The 21,045-nt window shown below is 40.2% G+C and overlaps 1 protein-coding gene across 2 annotated transcripts in view; it reads left to right on the top strand.

Moving 5' to 3' along the window:
• Positions 1–21,045, top strand: part of PTK2 (protein tyrosine kinase 2) — a 224,404-nt gene that overhangs the window by 139,932 nt on the left and 63,427 nt on the right. For both annotated transcript variants that reach the window (XM_063299713.1, XM_063299714.1), the window contains 5 exons: positions 800–877; positions 1,604–1,711; positions 3,241–3,358; positions 6,221–6,251; positions 7,833–7,885. In XM_063299713.1, coding sequence (XP_063155783.1) covers positions 800–877; positions 1,604–1,711; positions 3,241–3,358; positions 6,221–6,251; positions 7,833–7,885 — 388 coding nt within the window. The remainder of the gene's footprint in view (positions 1–799; positions 878–1,603; positions 1,712–3,240; positions 3,359–6,220; positions 6,252–7,832; positions 7,886–21,045) is intronic.

Below are 21,045 nucleotides of genomic sequence, written 5' to 3'. Positions count from 1 at the left end.
ATCTGGATCAAAAGGGGTCCAGATAATTCGCATTCTTCCAGGGCTCTCTGGAGCTTTAAGTCAACAGCCTTCTCAACAACCATCCCTAAGAAAGGAAGGTTGGAGACTGGACAAAAATTGTCCAGATCTGGAGTGCTAAAAATTACTTTAAAGTAAGCGTGTTGGTGTGGGTTTTGCTGCGTGTGCAGAGTAGCAGAAAGCGTATAGGCATTAGAGACCAGCAACGACGTCAGGCAATGCAGCAAATCAGTTGTAGTTGTATTAGTTGGATACAGATGATATTTACAGTTCTCTTCCAGATCCCTGGAAGAGCTATACCTACAAAAAACAATAGGTTCAAGCAAAATAGTTTCTTACAGTTCCAAAAGTTCTCAAATCCTTTACCATCTAGCTTAAAGAACCCCACGCAGACCTTTTTTCTTAGTCAGCACGTACAGGAACTTGAGCTGCTGCAAAAGCATCTTCCACCACACACTGGCAGCACGTAATGATAGACAGCTTCTTTTATACTTTTTAACCTGGATCACTGTGATTCAGCTTTCTGTAAGGGAGAGCACCTGATTCCTGACCTTCGAGTGTGCAGGTGCTTAATTAACAAGGCTTATTGCTTTGTGACTTAGGCCTTTCAGAATCATACACCAACAAAGTGTGCCCTATTCTCTTTTATCCAGTGTTTGAAGTGTAATTTATTTGTCTAGTATCAATTTGCATAATTGGATGATAATGAAGGTCTTTATTCAGTGTTCAACCATTTTCTTCCTAAATGTTCACTGCTTCTTTCCCATATTAAACATAAAAGTCCAGCTGGATTATTTCAGTGGAATTGGCTATCGGTCCAGAAGAAGGAATCAGCTACCTTACAGACAAAGGTTCCAATGTAAGTCCTGCAGTGGGATATGATGAATTAATTTCTAAGCAGACTTTCAGATTTGCCATTACGTGATGTGGGAAGTGGACCAACATTGTTAAGGGAGCTCATTTTTTAGCAGGATACATGGAAACTTGTGAAGAAAACCCATGGACCTCATTCCCGAAATGAGAGAGTATCTTGGATTGATACTGCTTTCCCTTCTTCCTCAACTGAAGACAGTTACTCATTCAATATAATTTTTAGCTTTACTTCTAATTTACTGTCACTTGTTTCACAGTTAATGCACTTTTGCACTTTCAATATATTCTTTTTCATCTTGTTGGTGGGGTTAGTTGGTTGGATTTTTATTTTGCTTTTTTTTTTTGGTAACAGATTACTTAGGTTTAAGGCAGTTTATTTACTGGAAGCTAAGCAAATCCCAAAATGCATTATTCAGATTCCCATGTAGGTTTAGGGTTAGGGTTTACAGTCTGTTTTCAGTGGGCTCTTAGCCAACACTGCTATCACTAACAGAATTTTGATCAGGCAAACTATTGCCAACTATTAATTGTTTCTTCTCCCCCTTTGGTAGCATGTGAGATGGACATAGGGCATGGATAACAATGGAAGGTATTAAAATATGGGAATCCTCAGAAGGATAGGATTTATTTGCACATCCTGTGTTTTGTATCTGACAGCATTTGTGCCTACACTGGTTCTTCACCTTTATATTTTCCTTCTGTTTTTCTCTAGCCTACTCATCTGGCAGACTTCCATCAAGTACAGACCATTCAGTATTCAACTAGTGAAGACAAGGACAGAAAAGGAATGCTACAGATGAAAATTGCTGGAGCACCAGAGGTAAGTCTGCTGATGTTTCTTCTGGGTGGCCAGAAAGCGGGAGCAGATTCCTTCTGTGCATTTGATGAATAAAGGTAGGTGTAGATGTCCCTATTTCAGACTATAAAAGCGTAGCGTATAAAGAAAATAAATTACCATTTCATAAGAGAATTACCTCAGATACTTTTTTTATCCAGAGCCAAAGATATTTCTGGTCTTTATCTATGAAATATGCTATATGGTAATTTTTATATAGTAGGTTTTATGCTTACTGGAGAATAGGATCAAGAACAGTAGAGTTTACAGCGCTTCTGTCAGAATTAGTGGGTCACATACCTATACTGACCCTTGGTGCTATTGTTTTTGCAACAACATGATGATGTATGCAATTTTAAAAAGTACTGCCCCCTTTCAGTACTTGTTACTACATTATTTTGACAGAAGCTGTTTGAAGTGTGTGGTTAGAAAAGACCAAACTGGCGACCATGAACGGAAGCAGTTGAACTCAGGAATTAATTTTTGCCTGATCTAGCAGTATTCTGGACATCATCGTTAAGCAAGTGAATAAAAATGGCAGGGAAGAAGTAGAAAAGAATGAGATTTGAGAACTGCGCTGTGATACTGTTTAAAACATGGGTGCGTGTTCCTGTTTTGGAGGATTTTGCTTCCCTCAAGAACTACGCAGCATTTATGGCACTGTCTGGGAAAAGCTATCCCTCATTTAAGGCTGCTTTTGGAAACCACCAACCATCTCCTTAGTTGCTGCCATAAGCTTTGCTTCATCATATTTATTTGCATTTGGAGATGATCCAGCTGGAACAGGCTCTGAAATTAACTTTACATCCCTTCCTTGGTCTCTTTTCCCAGATTCTTTTAATAAGAACAGTTGGCGGGTTTCTTGTTGGTTTAAAATAACAGCAACCAATCAAGTTTTTCAAGACTATAAAAGATTAATTATTTCTGAATGTCTTTTGCCGCATGAGCATTTTTGGCTTATAGTGTATCTTGGATTCCATCAAAAGTAAAAGGAAGTATTACAGTGGTATTGCTGCCAGCTTTGAAAAAAGCAGTGTACACCCTCTTCAAGAAGCCATTCTTGGACCCAAGAATCTTAGATAACTGTTGCCCAGTCTCCAGCCTTCCTTTTTAAAGGAAAAGTTACTGAGAAGGTGGTGGGTGTTGGTAATAGAACACCCTCAAAAGAGTCAATTATCTCACTGACTGTGGATGTGTCCATGCATATGAGCCCTTTCACGCACATGGAGTGGCACTACTTCTGAGCAGGCAGATGGACAAAATTACTGGCTGAAAATGTTAGAATCAGCACTTACCTTGGCAACACTTTTCACACGTTATGTGCTCTCTGGAAGTTACCCCATATGGAGAATTTTAAGGCATAAGAACTGGCCCATTTTCAGCTATCCAAGCACTTTTTTCTATTTACTGCTTCTCATTTGCATGCTCTTCTCTGATGTAATAGTTCAGCAGCTGTGCTAAATGTTTGTGTCTGCAATAAGGCCTCTTTGTTCATCTTTTTTCTCTCTCTGTAGCCTCTGACAGTGACAGCACCATCCTTAACCATTGCAGAGAACATGGCTGACTTGATAGATGGCTATTGCCGACTGGTCACTGGTGCAACACAGTCCTTTATTATCCGACCCCAGAAAGGTAAGATAAAACCATTTGTTAAGTATTTTTGTTGCATTCAATCATTGTGTCCTGTAATTGAGAAGAAATTAGTGGCAGTATCTCTGCATGTGTAACTGATCAGACATATAACTAGATAAAAGTCAGAAGGATTCTGGTAACATGTTTTCAGATTTTCAAATTTTATTAAAAGGTATAAGCTTTCCTGAGGTACAGCTTGCTTCCTCAGATGCATATGTTTTTTTTAAAATAAAATTCGTTAGGCTGAAAAGGTGCGACTAGAGTCCTCCTGGTTGTTGACTAACACAGACTAATATGGCTCTCCTCCTACAATATAACTAGATAAAAATACATAAGAAAAAAAATCATACAATTTCTGCAAGGGAATATACAACACAAGATGCACTGAAATAGCAGTTCCAGTAGTTACTCTGGTATCGTAATTCTGTAACATTTACTTAGACGTGTTCCAAACCTGGCACTCAATTATTGTTTACCAATTGAGTAATAATTGGTGCCCACAATTAATTATCCTTTGTTTTTCTGCCTATAATACTACTTTCCTGCCTCTGTTTAGTCCATCTTTTCGTTTGGATTTGATATTGTGTAGGAGATACTCTTTTGACATTGACATTAGCTGGTCAGATATAATTTTATTTATTTTTATATTTTAATCTCTTTCTCGAAAGAGCTAGTGAAGCATATCTGATTTTTCTGTCCCTCATCCCTTCACAGAGACCATGGGGAAGGAATTAGGCTGAGACATACTGATTGTCCCAAATCACCCCGTCAGTCATGTAGTTGAAAAGGGATTCTAATTTTAATCTTGCCATTAGAAATCCAACACTCTCTTTTTAAAAAAAATTAATAGTAATTTTATTAAAAAATACAATTGCAAAGATAAAAACCAATACAAACTTTTAAAAAGAATAAAGAAAAAATTGAACATTCAGAAAAGAAAAAAATAGAAAAATAGAAAAAAAAGAAAAAAATAATATAACAACAACAAAAAGTATATAAAGAAATGACTTCTCCCTTCATCATAATTATAAACAATTTTAGTAACTTAGCACCTTTTCCTAACATACAACAAATGATCTCTTCTTCCGATATCCCATCTCTTATCTATAAACAAATCCTTAAGCCTCATTGTTTCAGTCCTGATGTCAGCAAAAGTCCATTGAGGGTTACCAGAGATAAAACAACGTATCTATTTTAACCTTGATGAAATAAACCAGCTTTATATTCCTTCCTTTTACTTCTAACAATCTTGATCTTTAGTCCCTTCAAATAATGTCCTAGAACTTGATTCCTTTTCATTTTTTTCTTTGTCCCTTCTCACAAAATTCTTCAAAGCTTTAACAGACCCCTTTTGTAAATCAAATATAGGAAGATTATCCAGGTTACTCTCTTGGTTTGTTATTTGTATATCCCTTTTAATTATTAAGACATCAGCTGGTTTCTCTTGTATGTCCAGTGTAGAATCTTTTTCCGTCTCATTCTTGTAGCCTGTCATTTGTAATCCGCTTTCAGATCAATCTCAGTCTTGTCAGGTAAAACTTGTTCCTCTTCAAACCCACATGTGATGCGTGATTTCCCATTTTACTTACACTCTTTATTATATGCAAAACAGGTGAGAGAACAAATGAACCACTACATGAGATGTGGGAGAAAATTTTCTTCTTGACTCCCTAGCAAAGAGCTGATACAGCTTTAGCACCAAGCCACTGTGGAGACAGAACCCCCTTCCGCTATTGGGAGGGATATCGAATGGCTAGAGGTCCAATTTCTAGCTTGCAGTAAGGCAAGCTCTTCAGAGAATGAATAGAAATTTTAAACTTTAAAAAATGGAACAAGACACCAAAACCCATGTTGGGTGCAGTTCCATGCAGAAGAATTTAAGGCTCACCAAGTTTTCTGTTCCCTGGAGAAATACAGTAGTGGTAGCTAGCAGCTACATTTAGCTTTCTTTAAAAAAACAAAACAAATAAACAAAAACCAGGCATTCTGATCACGTCTGTTGTGCTTGCACATCTAGTCTTGTTAGAAACTTGTTTCAACTACTGTACAGCACTGTAGATTTTCATGAAGCTTTTGTGGGCAGAATTTTAGATCAGTTGATGATTCACAGCCTCCCTTCCAAAACTGCTCATCATTCCGATGCTCATATTATATTAACTTTGAATATTTTGAGGGATTTTAGGTTGCTTGTTCAGTGACAAATTTACATCGGCAAATTAAAAAAAAATGTGTGCAGTAGAATAGTGATCTTGAATTGAACTCGCTTGGCGAGATGGGTGGTGAAGAAATGTGAGAAATAAATAAATAAATAAATAACTCTCCAAAGTGTGCTTGTTTGGATGGGAGCATTGGTGCCAACATACATATTTTTGCATTTTAGAAAATTTACTTTGGCTGCCCTGAGACCAAAGAGGTGGCCTGTAACTAAAGCAGGCACAATTTGCACTGGGAGTTTGTGATTTTTGCTAAGTAGAATAATCTGTTCCTGACAAGGGTGCTTGCTACTAGCTTTTTTTTCAATATTTTATTTGATCTTCTCTTTCTTGCTGTGTATTGGTATTACATGTCTTCTGAAAATAGCATGGGAATGTGAAAAAGGAATAGGCTGGTTTCTGCAGAACAGAAATTCAGATTCTTCAGAAACCCAAAACTTCCCTTTTAGTTTTAATTTTCTGACAATATAGCACATTTTCGTTCTTTCAGTTTTAAGCAGGCTTTGTGTAAATTATCACAGAAATTGTAATATTGTAAGGCAGTATCAATGTAATTAGCTTAAGTTAGTATGTTCTATTCTTAAGGAATGTACTTACGTATATATTTTATTAACATGTGGCAATAAAATATTTTTTCTTCTTCATTTAGAAGGTGAAAGAGCTTTACCATCCATACCAAAGTAAGTTTTAATATTTGGGGGGGCTTAAAGCCTTAAACTGAACACTTTATTGTTTTGATTTATGCACTGAAGTTTCCAAATGAAACCAATGGCAAATTTTGACCATAAGGGAAGACCCATACAGAGTTCAGTGTTCAATGTTAGAATGAAGACTTTGCACACAGAAAGCTGCATATAGAACTCAGTATCTATAGCTAAAAGGATTTTGGTAGCATGGCTTGATACCCCTTTGGCTTCAGAGAAACCCAAGAGAACCAATACTGGTCAGGAGGCAGTACTAAAAAAAAAATTAGAAACATATTAACAGTTGCAGTATTATTCAAAATGGATATGGTACATTTTTTATATCCTCCATTGTACTAGGTAACTGTAGGGGTATATGTGTTTCATTGCCCAGTCATTATATCTTCATTTTGCTTGGTAATCCAAAAGTAGGTATAATTCATACCAAATTAAATGTCCATAGTTTTACATTTTTCATCTGTTTTACATCTGTTGCCAGCATCAGCATCTCATACTTTTGGGCAGCCGGCAGAGCCCAGTGCCCATAGGCAAATCTTCAAAGAAATGTAGCCTTGTACTTCAGTATGTTTCTGCTCCCTGTATTAATTCAAGAAATCAAAACAAAAGGGATGAAAAATTCAGTCAAGTTGCTCAGATGATAATGGTCCCCATCCACAAATATCCAGCCTCTTAACTTCTACTTTCCATCTATAATCATGTTGTTTGTTCAGTCTGAACGGCTCTGTGCAGTGTGTATGAGCAGTCCAAACAAATACTTTAAAATAACCAATGCTCAGTAGAGTTAAATCAGTGATCTATCTTATAGATCCACCCATCCATAAATAGTCATTTCAGCTAAATATACAGTGCTTTTCTGCAGACTGATTACAGATTTATAGCATGATTTTTGCATGTTACGTTTCGCCAATTTCATTGTGGCTTACTTCCAATAGATACAATACATTACAATATAATATAATATATGCAGTCTATTAAAATATGAATCATTTTTGCTGGTTATACCCTGTATCTACAACCAAGAGTTGTTATTAGGGAAGTGTTTTTTTAAAGGATGAAGTTACCGTTAAGTTCGCTAAGTTTTTTTTCCTAAGTTTTTTTTAAACAGCGCTTAAAATAAATAGCCTCTCTATATTTAGCTCAGAATATAAAGCTTCCAGATGACATGCTTAAATTAATGATTGTGCTTTTTTCTTTTCAATATAAGTAGAGGATACAGTTTAAGTTGATGTTGCTAAATAGAAGATAATTAGAAGGAATTCAGAACTATAAAGTTGTTGGTTCAGTCAGCTTTTAACAATGTCATTTTGTAGCGTTTCAGACTTGGTCAAGCTGAACTTCTGGTGGAGTTTAAAATGGACTCTTCAGATAATTTCTTCTACTCTTGGTCCCCAGGTGAATTTAAAGTAGTAGAATCACTTTTCCCCCTACAAAATTTAGCTCTGCAGAACACACATTGACTCTGGTAACTGAGTAGATATCCTTCTGGAATGGCCATTCTCTAGCTCATGAACTGTGTAGAATATGCAGCATTCACAGATTTCAACTATTGTGTTACAGGCTGGCCAACAATGAGAAGCAAGGAATACGATCACATACAGTCTCTGTATCAGGTAGGATATCTGATAGATTTATGTTTGAAGGAGTTTGCTCACTTCCTGCCAGTATTCCCTATGGAGAGAAGAAAGATTTAATAAGGTTTTGTGAGAAATAAAGTTAAACTTGCAAGCAAATCTTACTGAAAATTCTTTAACCAAATTTTGGTATTAGAAGCCATTACAGTATTGCACACTAATCGTTTTCATGCAGATTAATTTCACAATTCAGGTCTGGGAGCTATCGTATAGGAGAAATAGCTGTAAAAAAACCAACTTTAATGTTGTTATGAAAAAAGAATTACCTTTGCTTTGTATACATAGCTTTGTAGGTTTAGACATTGGTGACTGAAGATTATATAGTGGTTGTGAATTAAGGGTTTAATGATAATTGCTTCATTTTAAGGTATTCAGTTTTTTGTTTGTATTGAATCACTGGATTTAGGATTGTTTCAAAGCAAAATGTAAAGTAGTAAATCTTCATGAAGTGAGAAGCTGCCTATCATTGATATATTAATGGTTCAAAAAGAAATTCTTAGCTGTTGTTGTATACTGCAGTTCTGCAGAGGGCACTGGATACTGGGCCAGTGCTTAGAATCCTAACCTAATAATTAACTAGTAATTACTCTTCCACATCTCCATGAGCATATTATAATGATCACCCAATCCAAATGGTTATGAGTCATGCATAATATGGAGTAATTAAGTTCTGTGGGAGAAAAAAAAATTAAAAATTCAATTTAGACTGGTCATTGACCACAATAAAGAATCTATCTAAATTCAGTTTGTGGGATTCCACCATGGGAAGTCCTTCAAACGAAAATAATCTGTTTGCTTTTACATCCTTTCATACTTCATGAGAATATTTTCTTCAGTTGCTGTCAACCCTTTGAGGTAGGCCAGGTCAGGAATCAGACACCACCAATACTATTGGAACTCTGTGGTTGTAGGATACAATAATGATATCTTGAAAGCCTGCCAGGGTTTCCCTCTGTCCTTTCTTATACCCCACAGAATCAAAAGGCAGTTGTTATGGGACTCTTCCTTATGCTTCCTCTTTCCCAGGGGCTGAGATTTCGTTTACTGACTTTGTTATCTTTTAACGGCTCCTGCGTTCCTTCACTGTCTCTGCCTTGCTCTGCAGTTGCAGTTTTTCATATTCAGGAAGGGCATTTGGTTACTTAATCCCATATAAAAATACTAACTCTGTAGAAACTTTCTGAAATTAGTCATTTATACACATGTCAGGATAATCTTCTGAGCATTGTGGCAATTAAATGATAGGCTGCAAATCAGAATTGAGTCGCTCTTCACCCTGCGGTATATCCTGTAAGAGCAAAGAGAAAAAGGAGATGGGAAGATGCCATCCTTGGGCTCCATATAACTGTGCAACTTGTTTTTCTGTCCCTACGTTTTTTTTTTCTCTTTTTTGCCCATCTCCCCCTTATATTAGTTTCACTGCACATACTTGCTCTTGATTCATGCAAAAGGGGCTAATACTCAGTTTAAACAGAGGACTGAAGGTGAAGAGCCAGCTTGGGAAACTGATCACCCTGTTTCTCTTGACTGGCCGTCAGGGCCGCAGCACCTGAAAAATACAGATCAAAACCAAGAAGGGAGAATTTTTTTAATTTTTAACATTTTGTTTTTGGGATGTAGCAGAAGCATTTATGGGTTTCCAAATGCTGTTCATGCAGAAATACTGGTTGGGCTCTGAAGTGATTCATATAATCCTGCTGATTACTCATGCCGATCTTGTTACTTCTACTCACTTCCCAACTGTTATGTGTGTTAAAAAAAACACATGAAATTGTAGCCTGGTTCCTTCCAGTTTTGACTGCTATTGCTGCTGCTGCATGAAATTCAGTCCCGGACCCAGATTGTTAATTTGAAACCGCAGCAGACAGTTTCACTTGAAAAGAAGTTTCATAACATTACTATCCTGAATGTATCTTAATGGCACTGAACAATATGAGTAACAGACGTGCGGAGAACAGAATCTATGCTATACTGCAGTGTTTCTCAACCTCAGCAACTATGAGACGCCTGGACTTCAACTCCCAGAATTCTGGCTGGGGAATTCTGGGAGTTAAAGTCTGCACATCCTAAAGTTGCTGAGGTTGAGAAACACTGCTGTACTGAAGTAGCTGAACAATGTTTGGGTCGCTTATAATCACTGTGTGTAAAACTAACGGGTTGATGAATGACAGAATGAAAATAATCCTTTGACAATATTTAAAGTGAGGCAGGGCTTTATAGATAGCCGAAACATAAGTTGCTTTGCTTAATAAACATTTCCGATATTCATTATGATTTTCAAAGGCCTTTAGCTATATGCAATAATATAGCTATTTATAAATATGCCCTCCAGTTTTAAAACTCTATTCAGAAGCTGTAGCTGAATAGGGATGTAGAAGTTCTCTCAACTTTTTTTTTAATCCTGCCTTTTTTATATATAACTCAAGGTGGCAAACATACCTAATGCTCCTGCCTCTTATTTTTCCCACAACAACAACCCTGTGAGATGGGTTGCCTGTTAGTAGTTTGCTTCTCCGGTTATGTCCACTTCAAAAGTGAACTCTCAGTCAAAATAGCAAGGTAGGTTGTAAAAAAAATTGCTGAACCATGGAAGCTAATTTTGAGCCTCCTCTGTAGCAAATACAGTATGCACCATTTCTCACATGGGTGTGTAGGCTTGCACATAGACGGTCTCTTTCTTAATTTGTTCAGAGCCCTGGTCTGTAATCTCTACTTTCAGTGGCTGCCAATGGAGGAAGGAATGGAGCTCCTGAACGTATGAAAATTATCTTTGCCTTTCAATTTCCACATTTGCACTTAGCCCTTAATATTCATTATTTCTTAACTAGGTTTATATCCCCCCTTTCATTCAGGAGCTCAAGGTGGTGTACATAATACTCTCTCCTCTTGTTTTCCCCACAACAACCACCACCCTGTGGGGTAGCTTGGGCAGAGAGAATGACTGGCCCAAAGTGACCAGGGAGCTGCTGCGACAGGGTGGACTAGGACAAGGGTCTAACTCCATCATCTGTTACATGGCTCTAGCTCTCCTCCCTTTCTATCCAATGTTTCTTCTCCTCCAGAAGGCCAGTGAAAGGGAAGGGAAAATGACTCTCCAGCCTCTTATTAAACAAGTGAGTTGAACTATTATTAAAGCGGGATGGAGTGCCCTTTAAATGTTGTGGCATGATGTAGCTACACAATCAGTTGAAAAATTGACAGTCTCCTGGAGATTCAGCCTCTTCTGGACACAGGATCCATCACCAGTCCAAATGCTGCTCTGGGTTGTCCTGACAGATAGCAGCCATCCAGCCATCCAGCCTCAGTACAACTAGTAAAGAAGAATACATCTTTTCTTATGGCAGTTTGTTCTCTTGTTGAATAGCCCTTTCCTGTTATAAAGTTGGGCCTTTTGGCAGTCTTTCATTTTATAATTATTTTCGATTTTTCTCTAGGGTACTCTGTAGTTGTTTCCCATTACTGTCTCAACACTAAAAACAGAAGATTGGAAATCAGGCGATTATTGTCCAAAATGACTGGAGGGCATTTTTAGGAGAGGGCATACCACAGACTCTTTTCAGACCATTGACACCATCCCCTCTTAAAGCAAGGAAGGGCAGTGGGTCAAGCCTGCCAGTGGCTGGGTCCTTCTAGGGAGCACCCTATCTATCCACTTGATCAGAGTTCACTGGCCAAAAGGCATCCCAGACAACATGGCCAGATATTGTTCTACCACTACATTGAACTCTGCCCAGAAGAAGTCCAGTGAATCTAAGTGACTTCTTTTGGTCAAGTGTTGTCCAAACTGGTCATAATGGCCAGGTAGAAGCTCAGATAACCACATACATACTTTTTCTTATAAAACTGATAAAAAGACAAATACAAAAGTGGGAATGTTGGGAAGGTCATTTATATGCATTTTTAAAAAGTGACTAAAACATAATACAACTTAGTTTCTCTCAGAATGGGGATTTCATGAATCCTGTGCTGGTATTTAGCCTTAGATAGCATTTACCATCCTATTTGGGCTGCATTCCTAGGCATCTTCAACTCTAAGAAAATACGGCCCAGTGGTCTGGATTAGGTACTCCCACAGAGAAGTCCCATCTCAATTATGAATAAAATGATGTTGCAAACAGCAGATCATCCTGTGATGATCATAGATCTTTGGGAGGCTGATATAAATGAAGATGTCCTGCTATGTTCAGTGGTTCTCCATGAACAGGTATTGTTTGAGGTTGCTAAAAAGGAAAAGTTATTGTTTAGGATGTCAAATAGATTAATTGCAATATGTCTGAATTATTTTAGCTGTACTTGTAGGTGACAAGCAATGTTCTGTTGTTGTCTCTTACAAAAGTATTTACCTTTTATTAACGGCCACCTGCCTGGTTCTATTGATCTGCCTATTTTTTTTCCCCACAATTAGAATCAAAGAATGTATGAATTGGAAGGGACCTTATAGATCATTAGTCCAATTCCATGCTAGTACAGTAATCTTCTAAAACATTTGTGGCAGGTAACCAACCAGCTTCTAGCCCTCAGCATCATTAGGTGAATATTATAGTTGAAGAAATGTCTGGTTTAAAATCTTTAATGGAGGGCCTGATAAATTTAAACAAATAGCATTGTATCAAAGGGCTTGGTTGTAGACAGTAGATTTTATGGCATGTTTTAAGTGAAAGCTGCAAGAATATAAGTTTGTATATCAGTTGATTTTTGATAGAATGTGATTGCATTATCATGGGGCAATTTCATAGTAGTTCAGAAAGTAATAAATTGGGCTAGGCTCAGATGTAAGATGGAAGCTATTGAACCCCTGATGAAACTTTGCCATCATATTGTCTCTGTTAGGCCAGATAATGAACATGTCATCAGTCAGGTGGGGAAGGGAAGTTGCTTTTGGGGATGGAAACCGAGAAAGCCGTAATGATGGCAGTATATGGAGGGCTGTATGGGTGCCCATGGCTGTGTTGTTAGTTTGTATTTGCCCAGAAGCTGAAGTAATTGGGAATACAGCATTATATTTCCAATGGTTTATCATCTGCCTTTGGTGCAAAGGACCGTAATATGGCAGTTAGGATGGTGTTTTCTGGAGTACTGTCAGAGGATTTTAATTTTGTTCAAGATTTCAGTAGTGTATTTTATTTAACCAGGAATATTGATAGCATATGGTCTGAGAACAGAATCCATATAACCAGGTCCTCCAGCTGGGATCATATCATTTCTAGAAATAATGGCATTTACAGCATTGCTTGCTTCTGCATTCTAGGTAAATGATAGCAGTACCTCATCCTAATATATGTGTATTTCTTGATCCTCCAGAAAGTTCATTCATTGGTTAGTATCCCTTTGGTATTTATAAATGGAAATAGAAGTTTATAAAATGTCATGATTTCTAGGGCAGTAAAAACTTTTGGAGGTATTTGTAAGAAGGACATTGTTTTTCTGTTCTTGCACAGTGACCTGAAAAGATACTGAATTACATGGGAAGTATCTAAGATAACTAAGATAAAGGAATACATAATATGCCCGCCACTGGATCACTTTGTAATTCCCTCTTTTCCTAAAGTGTAGTTTCTAATCTTTTGTTCTCCAGATATTTGTGGTATTGAGTTCCTGTGAAACAGAATTACTGTTTTAAATTAAGCTGTTCTAAGCCCAAACAGTTGTTTGTAGCTTAGATGGATGTTGCTCACAGCTGAGTATTAAAAAAGTAGAATAGAAGGATAGAGTAGCATCCTGAGACAACCGCTGAATTTGAGAGTTACAGCAAACTCTACCTCTACGCTCTTGTCTGTCATCCTCAGTGTCAACCCAAAGCTTGTGATTATTTTGGTCCTTGGCTTTAAGACACTGCAGTGCTCAGCCGCAAAACAGCCGCTCTGTGCCTTCACTTCTTGAACAAAAGACTGGTAGTAGATTTGGTATTTTTTAATATATATGGTATAATTGTTCAGAATTTGGTTGGGGCCTGGTCTTGGAATGGTAAGCCTCTGAGAACTGTGAGATGATCTCAGCACAGGTCAACCCAGAAAAAAAGGAGTTGCGAATCTTTCCTTATCCTTACCTGTTAGTAATGAGTCCTTTATCCTGGTGAGAATAGCAAGTAAAATGCTTGAGTACTATATGGTTGTTGGAAATGGCAGGATATATAGTATATTATCCTGTGGTTATATAGGTAGTACTCGCTTACTTACTGCCTTGTTCAGTGACCATTCAAAATTATGATGGCACTGAAAAAGTAGGTTTACGTCCAGTCCTTGAACTTGCGGCCATTGCAGTGTCCCCGTGGTCACATGATCCCAATTTGGGTGCTCTGTAACTGGTGCACATTTACAACAGTTGCAGCATCCCATGGTCACGTGATCGCCTTTTGCAATCTTCACACCTGGCTTCCAACAAGCAAAGTCAATGGGGGAATTGGCAGGAGCAACCATGTGACATCTTGCTTAATGATCCATGGTGATTTGCTTAATGACTGCAGCCAAGCTGATGTAAGTCCTGCACAGTCATATGATATTTCACTTTACAACTGCATTGCTTATTGACAGAGTTGCCAGTCCCAATTGCAGTCAGTGAGGACTACTTATATTAGCATGGATAAAAGTTACAGTTCCATATTGCTAAAGCTAGGGGTACCAGGCTTGCTTCACTTATAAAATAGTGAAGTAGTAGCAGGCTTTTAGCTCTTACACAATTCCATACGATCAAGGTGCTGGTTAGTTTTGAAATTAGCTTATGAAAACTAGAACAATGCTTTATGCTGGGTCAAACCACATCATACTTTTGACTGATAATAGCTTTCTAAGATTCCAGTCCTTGGGATTCTTCTTATTTTATTCAAGGTCTTCAGTACAGGGAGTGGGGAGTGGGTGGCGGGTGGTGTGGTCTTTTGCTGGTTCACCTCCTTCCTCCAGGGTTGGTCCCAATCAGTGTTGATAGGGAGCAAGAGATCTGGCCCGCGACCCCTCCTTTGTTGGGTGTCGCAGGGTTCAGTACTCTCTCCGCTCCTTTTTAACATCTACATGAAACGACTGGGCGAGATCATCCGTCACCACGGGATGAGGTATCATCAATACACGGATGATACTCAGCTGTACATCTCCATCCCGCGTGACATAAGTGATGCTGTGACCACCCTCTCTAGGTGCCTGGGGGCTGTGGGGGTCTGGATGGGGAACAACAGGCTTCAGCTGAACCCTGGTAAGACAGAGTGGCTGTGGGTCGAGGGCTCCCAGGTATCCAGGAATGTACCATCTTTGGTTCTGGATGGGGTTGCACTGCCCCAGGCAGACCCGGTGCAGAACCTGGGGGTTCTCCTGGACTCATGACTCCTGTTCGAACAGCAGGTGGCAGTAGTGGCCAGGGGAGCCTTTGCACAGCTTCATGTTCTGTGCCAGCTGCCCCTCTTCCTGGATCGGGAGTCCTTCCAAACAGTCACTCATGCCCTAGTCATCTCCCGCATAGACTACTGCAATGTGCTCTACCTGAGCCATGTGAGCAGTCTTAGGAGCCCCAAGGAGGGCACGTATAACACCGTTGCTGCGCGAGCTGCACTGGGTACCAGTCTGCTTCTGGGTCAATTCAGGGTGTTGGTTATCACCTTTAAAGCCCTACATGGCTCAGGTCCAGGTTACCTGAGGAACTGCATCACCCCCACTACATCAACCCATCCCACCTGGTCAGGCAGAGAGGGCATGTTACGGACCCTGTCCATGAGGGATTGCCAATTGGCAGGGTCCAGGAGGAGGACCTTCTCTGCTGCTGAGTGGGCTACTTGAATTTCTGACTCCTGGCCAATTACCGAACAAGCCCTGGCAGAAGCTCAAGCTACTTATAAAAAACATGCTGATGTTCACTGTTCTCCTGAATGGGACTTTAAAATTGGAGACAAAGTTTATCTGTCTACTAAATTCATCAAATTGTCTCAACCGTCCAAAAATCTAGCTCCAAAATTCATTGGTCCTTTTCCTATTGTTGAGATAATTAATCCTGTGACTGTAAAACTTCAACTTCCACATAATTTGAAATGCATCCATCCTTCATTGCAGTTTATTGAAACCTTTCCGTGAATCCTTCTCTACCATGGCACCCACCCTTTGGGATAATTTACCCCCAGAGGTGAGGCAGGCCCCACTCCCCCAGCCTCCAGAAAGGGAGTTAAGAACTGGCTATGACACCTTGCTTGGGGCGAGAAGGGGGATGGTCGATCGTGGAGGTGGCTGGTACCCTGACGCGGCCCCGGAAAATCTCACCAAGGCCGTCTTGGACTTCATATTTTACATTTTATATTGTTATATTTTATAATGAATCCTTATTCTTTTATTCATTGTAAACTGCCCAGAGTCGTCATTGCACGAGATGGGCGGTGGAGAAATCCAATGAATGAATGAATGAATGAATGAATGAATGAATGAATGAATGAATGAATGAATGAATGGTTTGTATGTATGTATGTATGTATGTATGTATGTATGTATGTTTGAGGAACTGAACGCGAGACCTTCTACCTGCAAATACGTGAACATAAGTTTCATCTCCAGACAAGTACAAGCATTTTGCTCATCCCCTCTCCTTATCATAAATTGCACACTGGTGCCATTCTGCCCCACATGAGTGCTCTTTCGCTCTTTCACTGACCCTTTTGTTCAAACATCACTTGTCTTGATTTACCAGAACAATTGGAATGGTTTCCTAATCTACTTTCTGCCTTCCCTTCCTATCCACTATTGCTGCATTACCTTTCTAGAATCAAAATAATTCATTGTTGCTCTGGTAGTGGGATCTAGCATCAGTTTGTGATTGGTTGACTTTGTGCAAGATTGCAACGGGGAAGGAATTTGGAAGTGAATGAGTCAAGTGATATCAGCTGTCCAGTCCCTGAAGTGGGACCGCCTTATAGCAAGGAGCTTTTTGAGGGACCCTTTCCCCAAAATATTATTAAAATATAGTTTAGAGTGAAATGAAATGTCCTTTATTTGAACTTGTGATACATAAAACGTTTGCATGTGTTCTCCAGTCCATATGAAATTCCAGAGTTGTTGAGAATCGTCAGAATGATCATCTGTATAAACTGTTATAGTTTATGTATCAAAGTGTCTCGTTCTGGTTGCACTTCAGAAAGGGGTGACAGATCTTAAGTTTTTAACAGCTCTTTGCTCTCCTGCTTTTCAAAAAGCCAAGCAGCAGTAAATATATTTCTGTAATAGAAGATAAATACAAATAATGTAGAGGTAAATATTATTTGCAGCTAGCAGGCTGCAGCATTAGTCTTGTGCTTTCTTGTGTTCCTTGCTTGCGGATGTTTTGACAATTTTATCTTTTCTTCCAAATAATTTTTCTTCTTTTCTATTTTCTGCTTCTTGATAAAGGAGTCAGTTACTGTCAACGTAAAGTAAAGAAAGCCAGACACTTTCTCCCTTTTGTCTTCTGTTCACACGAATCACCAGCTAAGGGTATTGCATTGCTCTTTCTTTAGGTGGCCTGATTAATCCAACAGCTATGCCTTACTAACAGTGTTAAAATTTTGTTCCCCTGAGGCGGCAGTAAAATTGTAAGCAAAATTCCAAGAACCTAAAAATTATGTTGCTGAAATTTTGAATCTGCATGCTTTCCTTCTCACTGTCTGTTTTTTTCCAATTGTTCAGTGAGTCACAGGAAATATTTCTAATTGCTGCAAAGGTGGAACTTTGGTGGTGGTGCAAACCTATTGAATAATTACTGTGAAGGAAACCCTCCAAATCTTTCACTTAGTAGCCTGCTTGGGTCAATGCGTGGTTGAACCTTTGGCATGATACACAATGGTGTGTCTGAGAGCAGCAGCTATACAATATATTGAAGTCCTAACTGTGGTGACATTGCATACAGATCTAAAGGTTGTGTAGGCCTTATGGTGGGAAGACTTACCATCCAGTCCATGTTCTGCAGCTGAAAGCTCAGTCCCATTCCCTTGTACCAATGAAATAAATTCAAGGAAGAAAGCCAAATATTTGTTGAAGGGGTTTGACCTTGGGTCAATCCAGAAATAAAATGGAAGTGTCATGCGGTATGTGCCCAAACCCTGATTATTGGACCTTAACAGGTTGTGCTTTACCAGAAACTGTCTTATGGAGGGATATATTTTTCTCTTATGTCTAATGCAAAACATGTCTTCAGCACGGTGCCTAATTTCTATAACAAGTTTCAAATCTTAATTCAGTCCCATCTACCTAGGATGGCAGCTTTTGTTTCCTTGACAGTCGAAGGAATAGCTAGGTCATACAGTAGAATGACTGTCCCAGGGTTGTTTATCCAATGAATTAATGTGGGGGCTGAGAGAGGGGAGAGGATATAGTGGAAGTCAGCAGTAAAAACAGCGGCCTAGTTTTTCTTTCCAAACTGTACCGAAATTAGTGTGTTGTCTGCTGCCTGCATTTTGTGATTGCTTTATGGAAATAAACTGTTGGACCCCAATGAACACCTTATGTACTATTGCCGTATCACATTTCCTTGGAGCGAGGCGTGTACGACGACGGTAGCCGTTCGTTGGCTTGTTTGTTTATTCTCTTTTGCTTACCTCTGGTTGTAATACTGTATTTTCCCATTTCTTTCCCTTTTTCCCTCTGTCCCTTCCCCACTCTTTCCCTACTGCTTTCTCTTTGCATGCTGCCCGGATCAACAGATGAAATTAGTGGGGACGGTAATATGTGCTTACGTTTTTTAAAAATTTGTGTGTGATTTACATACTGTTTGCAGGCTCAATAACTCATTTGCCCCTGTTGTTGTTTGTAATGAAGCCCCTCCCCCCAGCCATATGTTTACTCAGACTAGACATTTTCTGCTATGCTACAGTCAATACAATTCCATAGTGCGTGTCTCCTTTAAAAAAAAGAGAGAGAGAAGGAGAAGGAACAGAGGTGAATGAAGGTTGCAGAAAATGACAGCCGTGCAGCTAGAGCCCTTTTGTCTCCTTTTTAATATCTGGTGTAAGTTAATTTGTGTCTTTACTTCATAACCCTGTACAACTACTACCTTATTTCTTGCAACCAGGTTGTGGTAGAGGTGGGCAGAAATAAGCCATACTGGAATATCCAGAGGATAAAGAAGAAACTAGGTGCTTGACTGTCAGTATAGCGTGCTCTGGAAGATGACTCCCCCATCAATAAATAAATACATACATACAAACATACATACTCCTGCTTGAGTGCTGAGCCTGAATTGCATCAGCTATAGTGGATTGCATGTGTGGCTTCTGGAATGGTCCTGAGCATTTTGCTTCTCTATAGCCCTTGCTGGTCTTGCTTAAACAGAGAAACTGATTACAGGTAGTCCTCGAATTATGACCATTCGTTCAGCGACCATTTGAAGTTACGGCAGCACTGAACAAACAGTACTTACGCCGGGTCCCCGAAGTTACAGCCATTGCAGCTCCCCCGCAGTCATGTGATCAAAATTCAGGTGCTTGGCAGCCTACCTGCACTTCCGACTGCAGGGGTGCTTCAGCTCCCCCCACCCGCCTGTCTCCCCCCCATCTCTACCCTTTGGGCTGCCCTGCACAGTGGCACTCCTTGGCGGCGGTGGCAGCTCTGGGGCTGAAATAGAGTCTTGGGGCCTTCAGCAGTCTCAGCTGGCTGCCACTGCCCGCTCAGCCTCTACTTCACCCACAGCGCTGCCATCACCAAGACATGCCGCTTCAAGCCCCACACCATGACCAGCCGCCACAGTGCTGAGCCAGCCACACCTGCCTTGCGCTCTGCAGGCCTTGCCGTGCCCAGCTGACCTTCACCGTTTTTCTCTCGCTGCTGCTGATGTGTGCCCAGCCTGGCCCTGTGCGAGGCCTTCTTTCCGAGGCCGCTCACACCGCTCTCAAAATAGCGTGTGGTGTTCTCCAAATATCGCACGGCATTCTTGCAATGCTTCGGAAAGCTTCTGAGGCCTTCTGAAACTCCGTGAGAAGGCCGTGGATGCCGTTCTCCAAATTGTGCGTGCCATTCTCGTGATGCTTCGGCAGGCCACAGGAGCTTTCTGAGGGCTTTTCATAGGATCGCAAGACTGGCATATGCTCTTTGGAGAATGGTGTGAACGGCCCTGGGAAGAAGGCCTGGCGTGGCCAGCAGCTGCCTTGCACAGGGCCAGGCTGGGCGCACCTCGTCAGCAGCAGGAGGAAGGCGGCAAAGGTCAGGTAGGGTTAGCAGGGCGGCCGGGCCAGGGAGTGCAGGGCAGGCCAGGGAGTGCAGGGCAGGCCAGGGCAGCAAGGGTGGCAGGGCGAGTGGAGTGCAAGGCAGCTAAAGGGACAGAGATGGGAGGGATAGGTGGGTGGGGGAGGCGCAGAGGAAGCAGTCCCTTACCTTACCCAGGCTCGGGGCTGGGAGGGACCAAGCTGGGAGTAGCTTGGGTTGGGGTGGGTCCTCACCTAATGACTGATGGGATTCTGTTAATGATGGCAACGGAGATTGCCGTTGCTAAGCAATGTGGTCATGTGACGTCATGCTTTATGACTGTATCACTTAGCGCTGGAAATTCCGGTCCCAATTACCATCATAACTCAAGGACTACCTGTATATACAAAAAAGAAATTTTGTCCCCAGAGAGTTTTTCAGTGAGATACTCTGAAATACCAGCTGGCAAACTACTGGGTATCCTGAGATGAAGATGCTTCCTTAACTCTGAATCCTTATCTTGACCCTTACCTGCCTTAGCTCTGCAATTCATAGGATGAGTCCTTAAAGCTTTGGAAATAAAGGTCAAGAATTGCTATTTATTTCAAATTTAACAGCATCCTAGAACTCTTCCTTGGTATAAAACAGTTTTACAGTAGATGGAAGGGAAACATTAAAAAAAAAAAATCAAGAGGGCACAGGTTAATCAGTAGTCCCTCCTTCCCGCCCACTCATAGCATTGACATTTTCTTTCAAGCCCATGAGCTTCTTTTTCATCCCTCAAGTGCTCAGTGTTGGAACATTTGCACATTTTGAAGTGTTGACGCCTTAAGGGAAGAATTATACTGTGAGCTTATTTCCCCTTCGCAAAGAGGAGTCACGATATCTGGATTTAGAAACATCTCTTAATCTGTTGGAAATGCCCCTCGAAATGAGTTACAAGATTTTTTGGCTGAAGTTGACTGTGCATTCCCCATGTGTGCTTTTCCACATTGTTTTCCCAAAACTGAAAGAGGAAAGAGT

The sequence above is a fragment of the Candoia aspera genome, chromosome 3 (genome assembly GCF_035149785.1).
Source record: "Candoia aspera isolate rCanAsp1 chromosome 3, rCanAsp1.hap2, whole genome shotgun sequence".
Lineage (NCBI taxonomy): Eukaryota > Metazoa > Chordata > Lepidosauria > Squamata > Boidae > Candoia > Candoia aspera.
The sequence above is the reverse complement of the archived record's forward strand: the minus strand, read 5'-3'. Positions and strand labels throughout refer to the sequence as shown.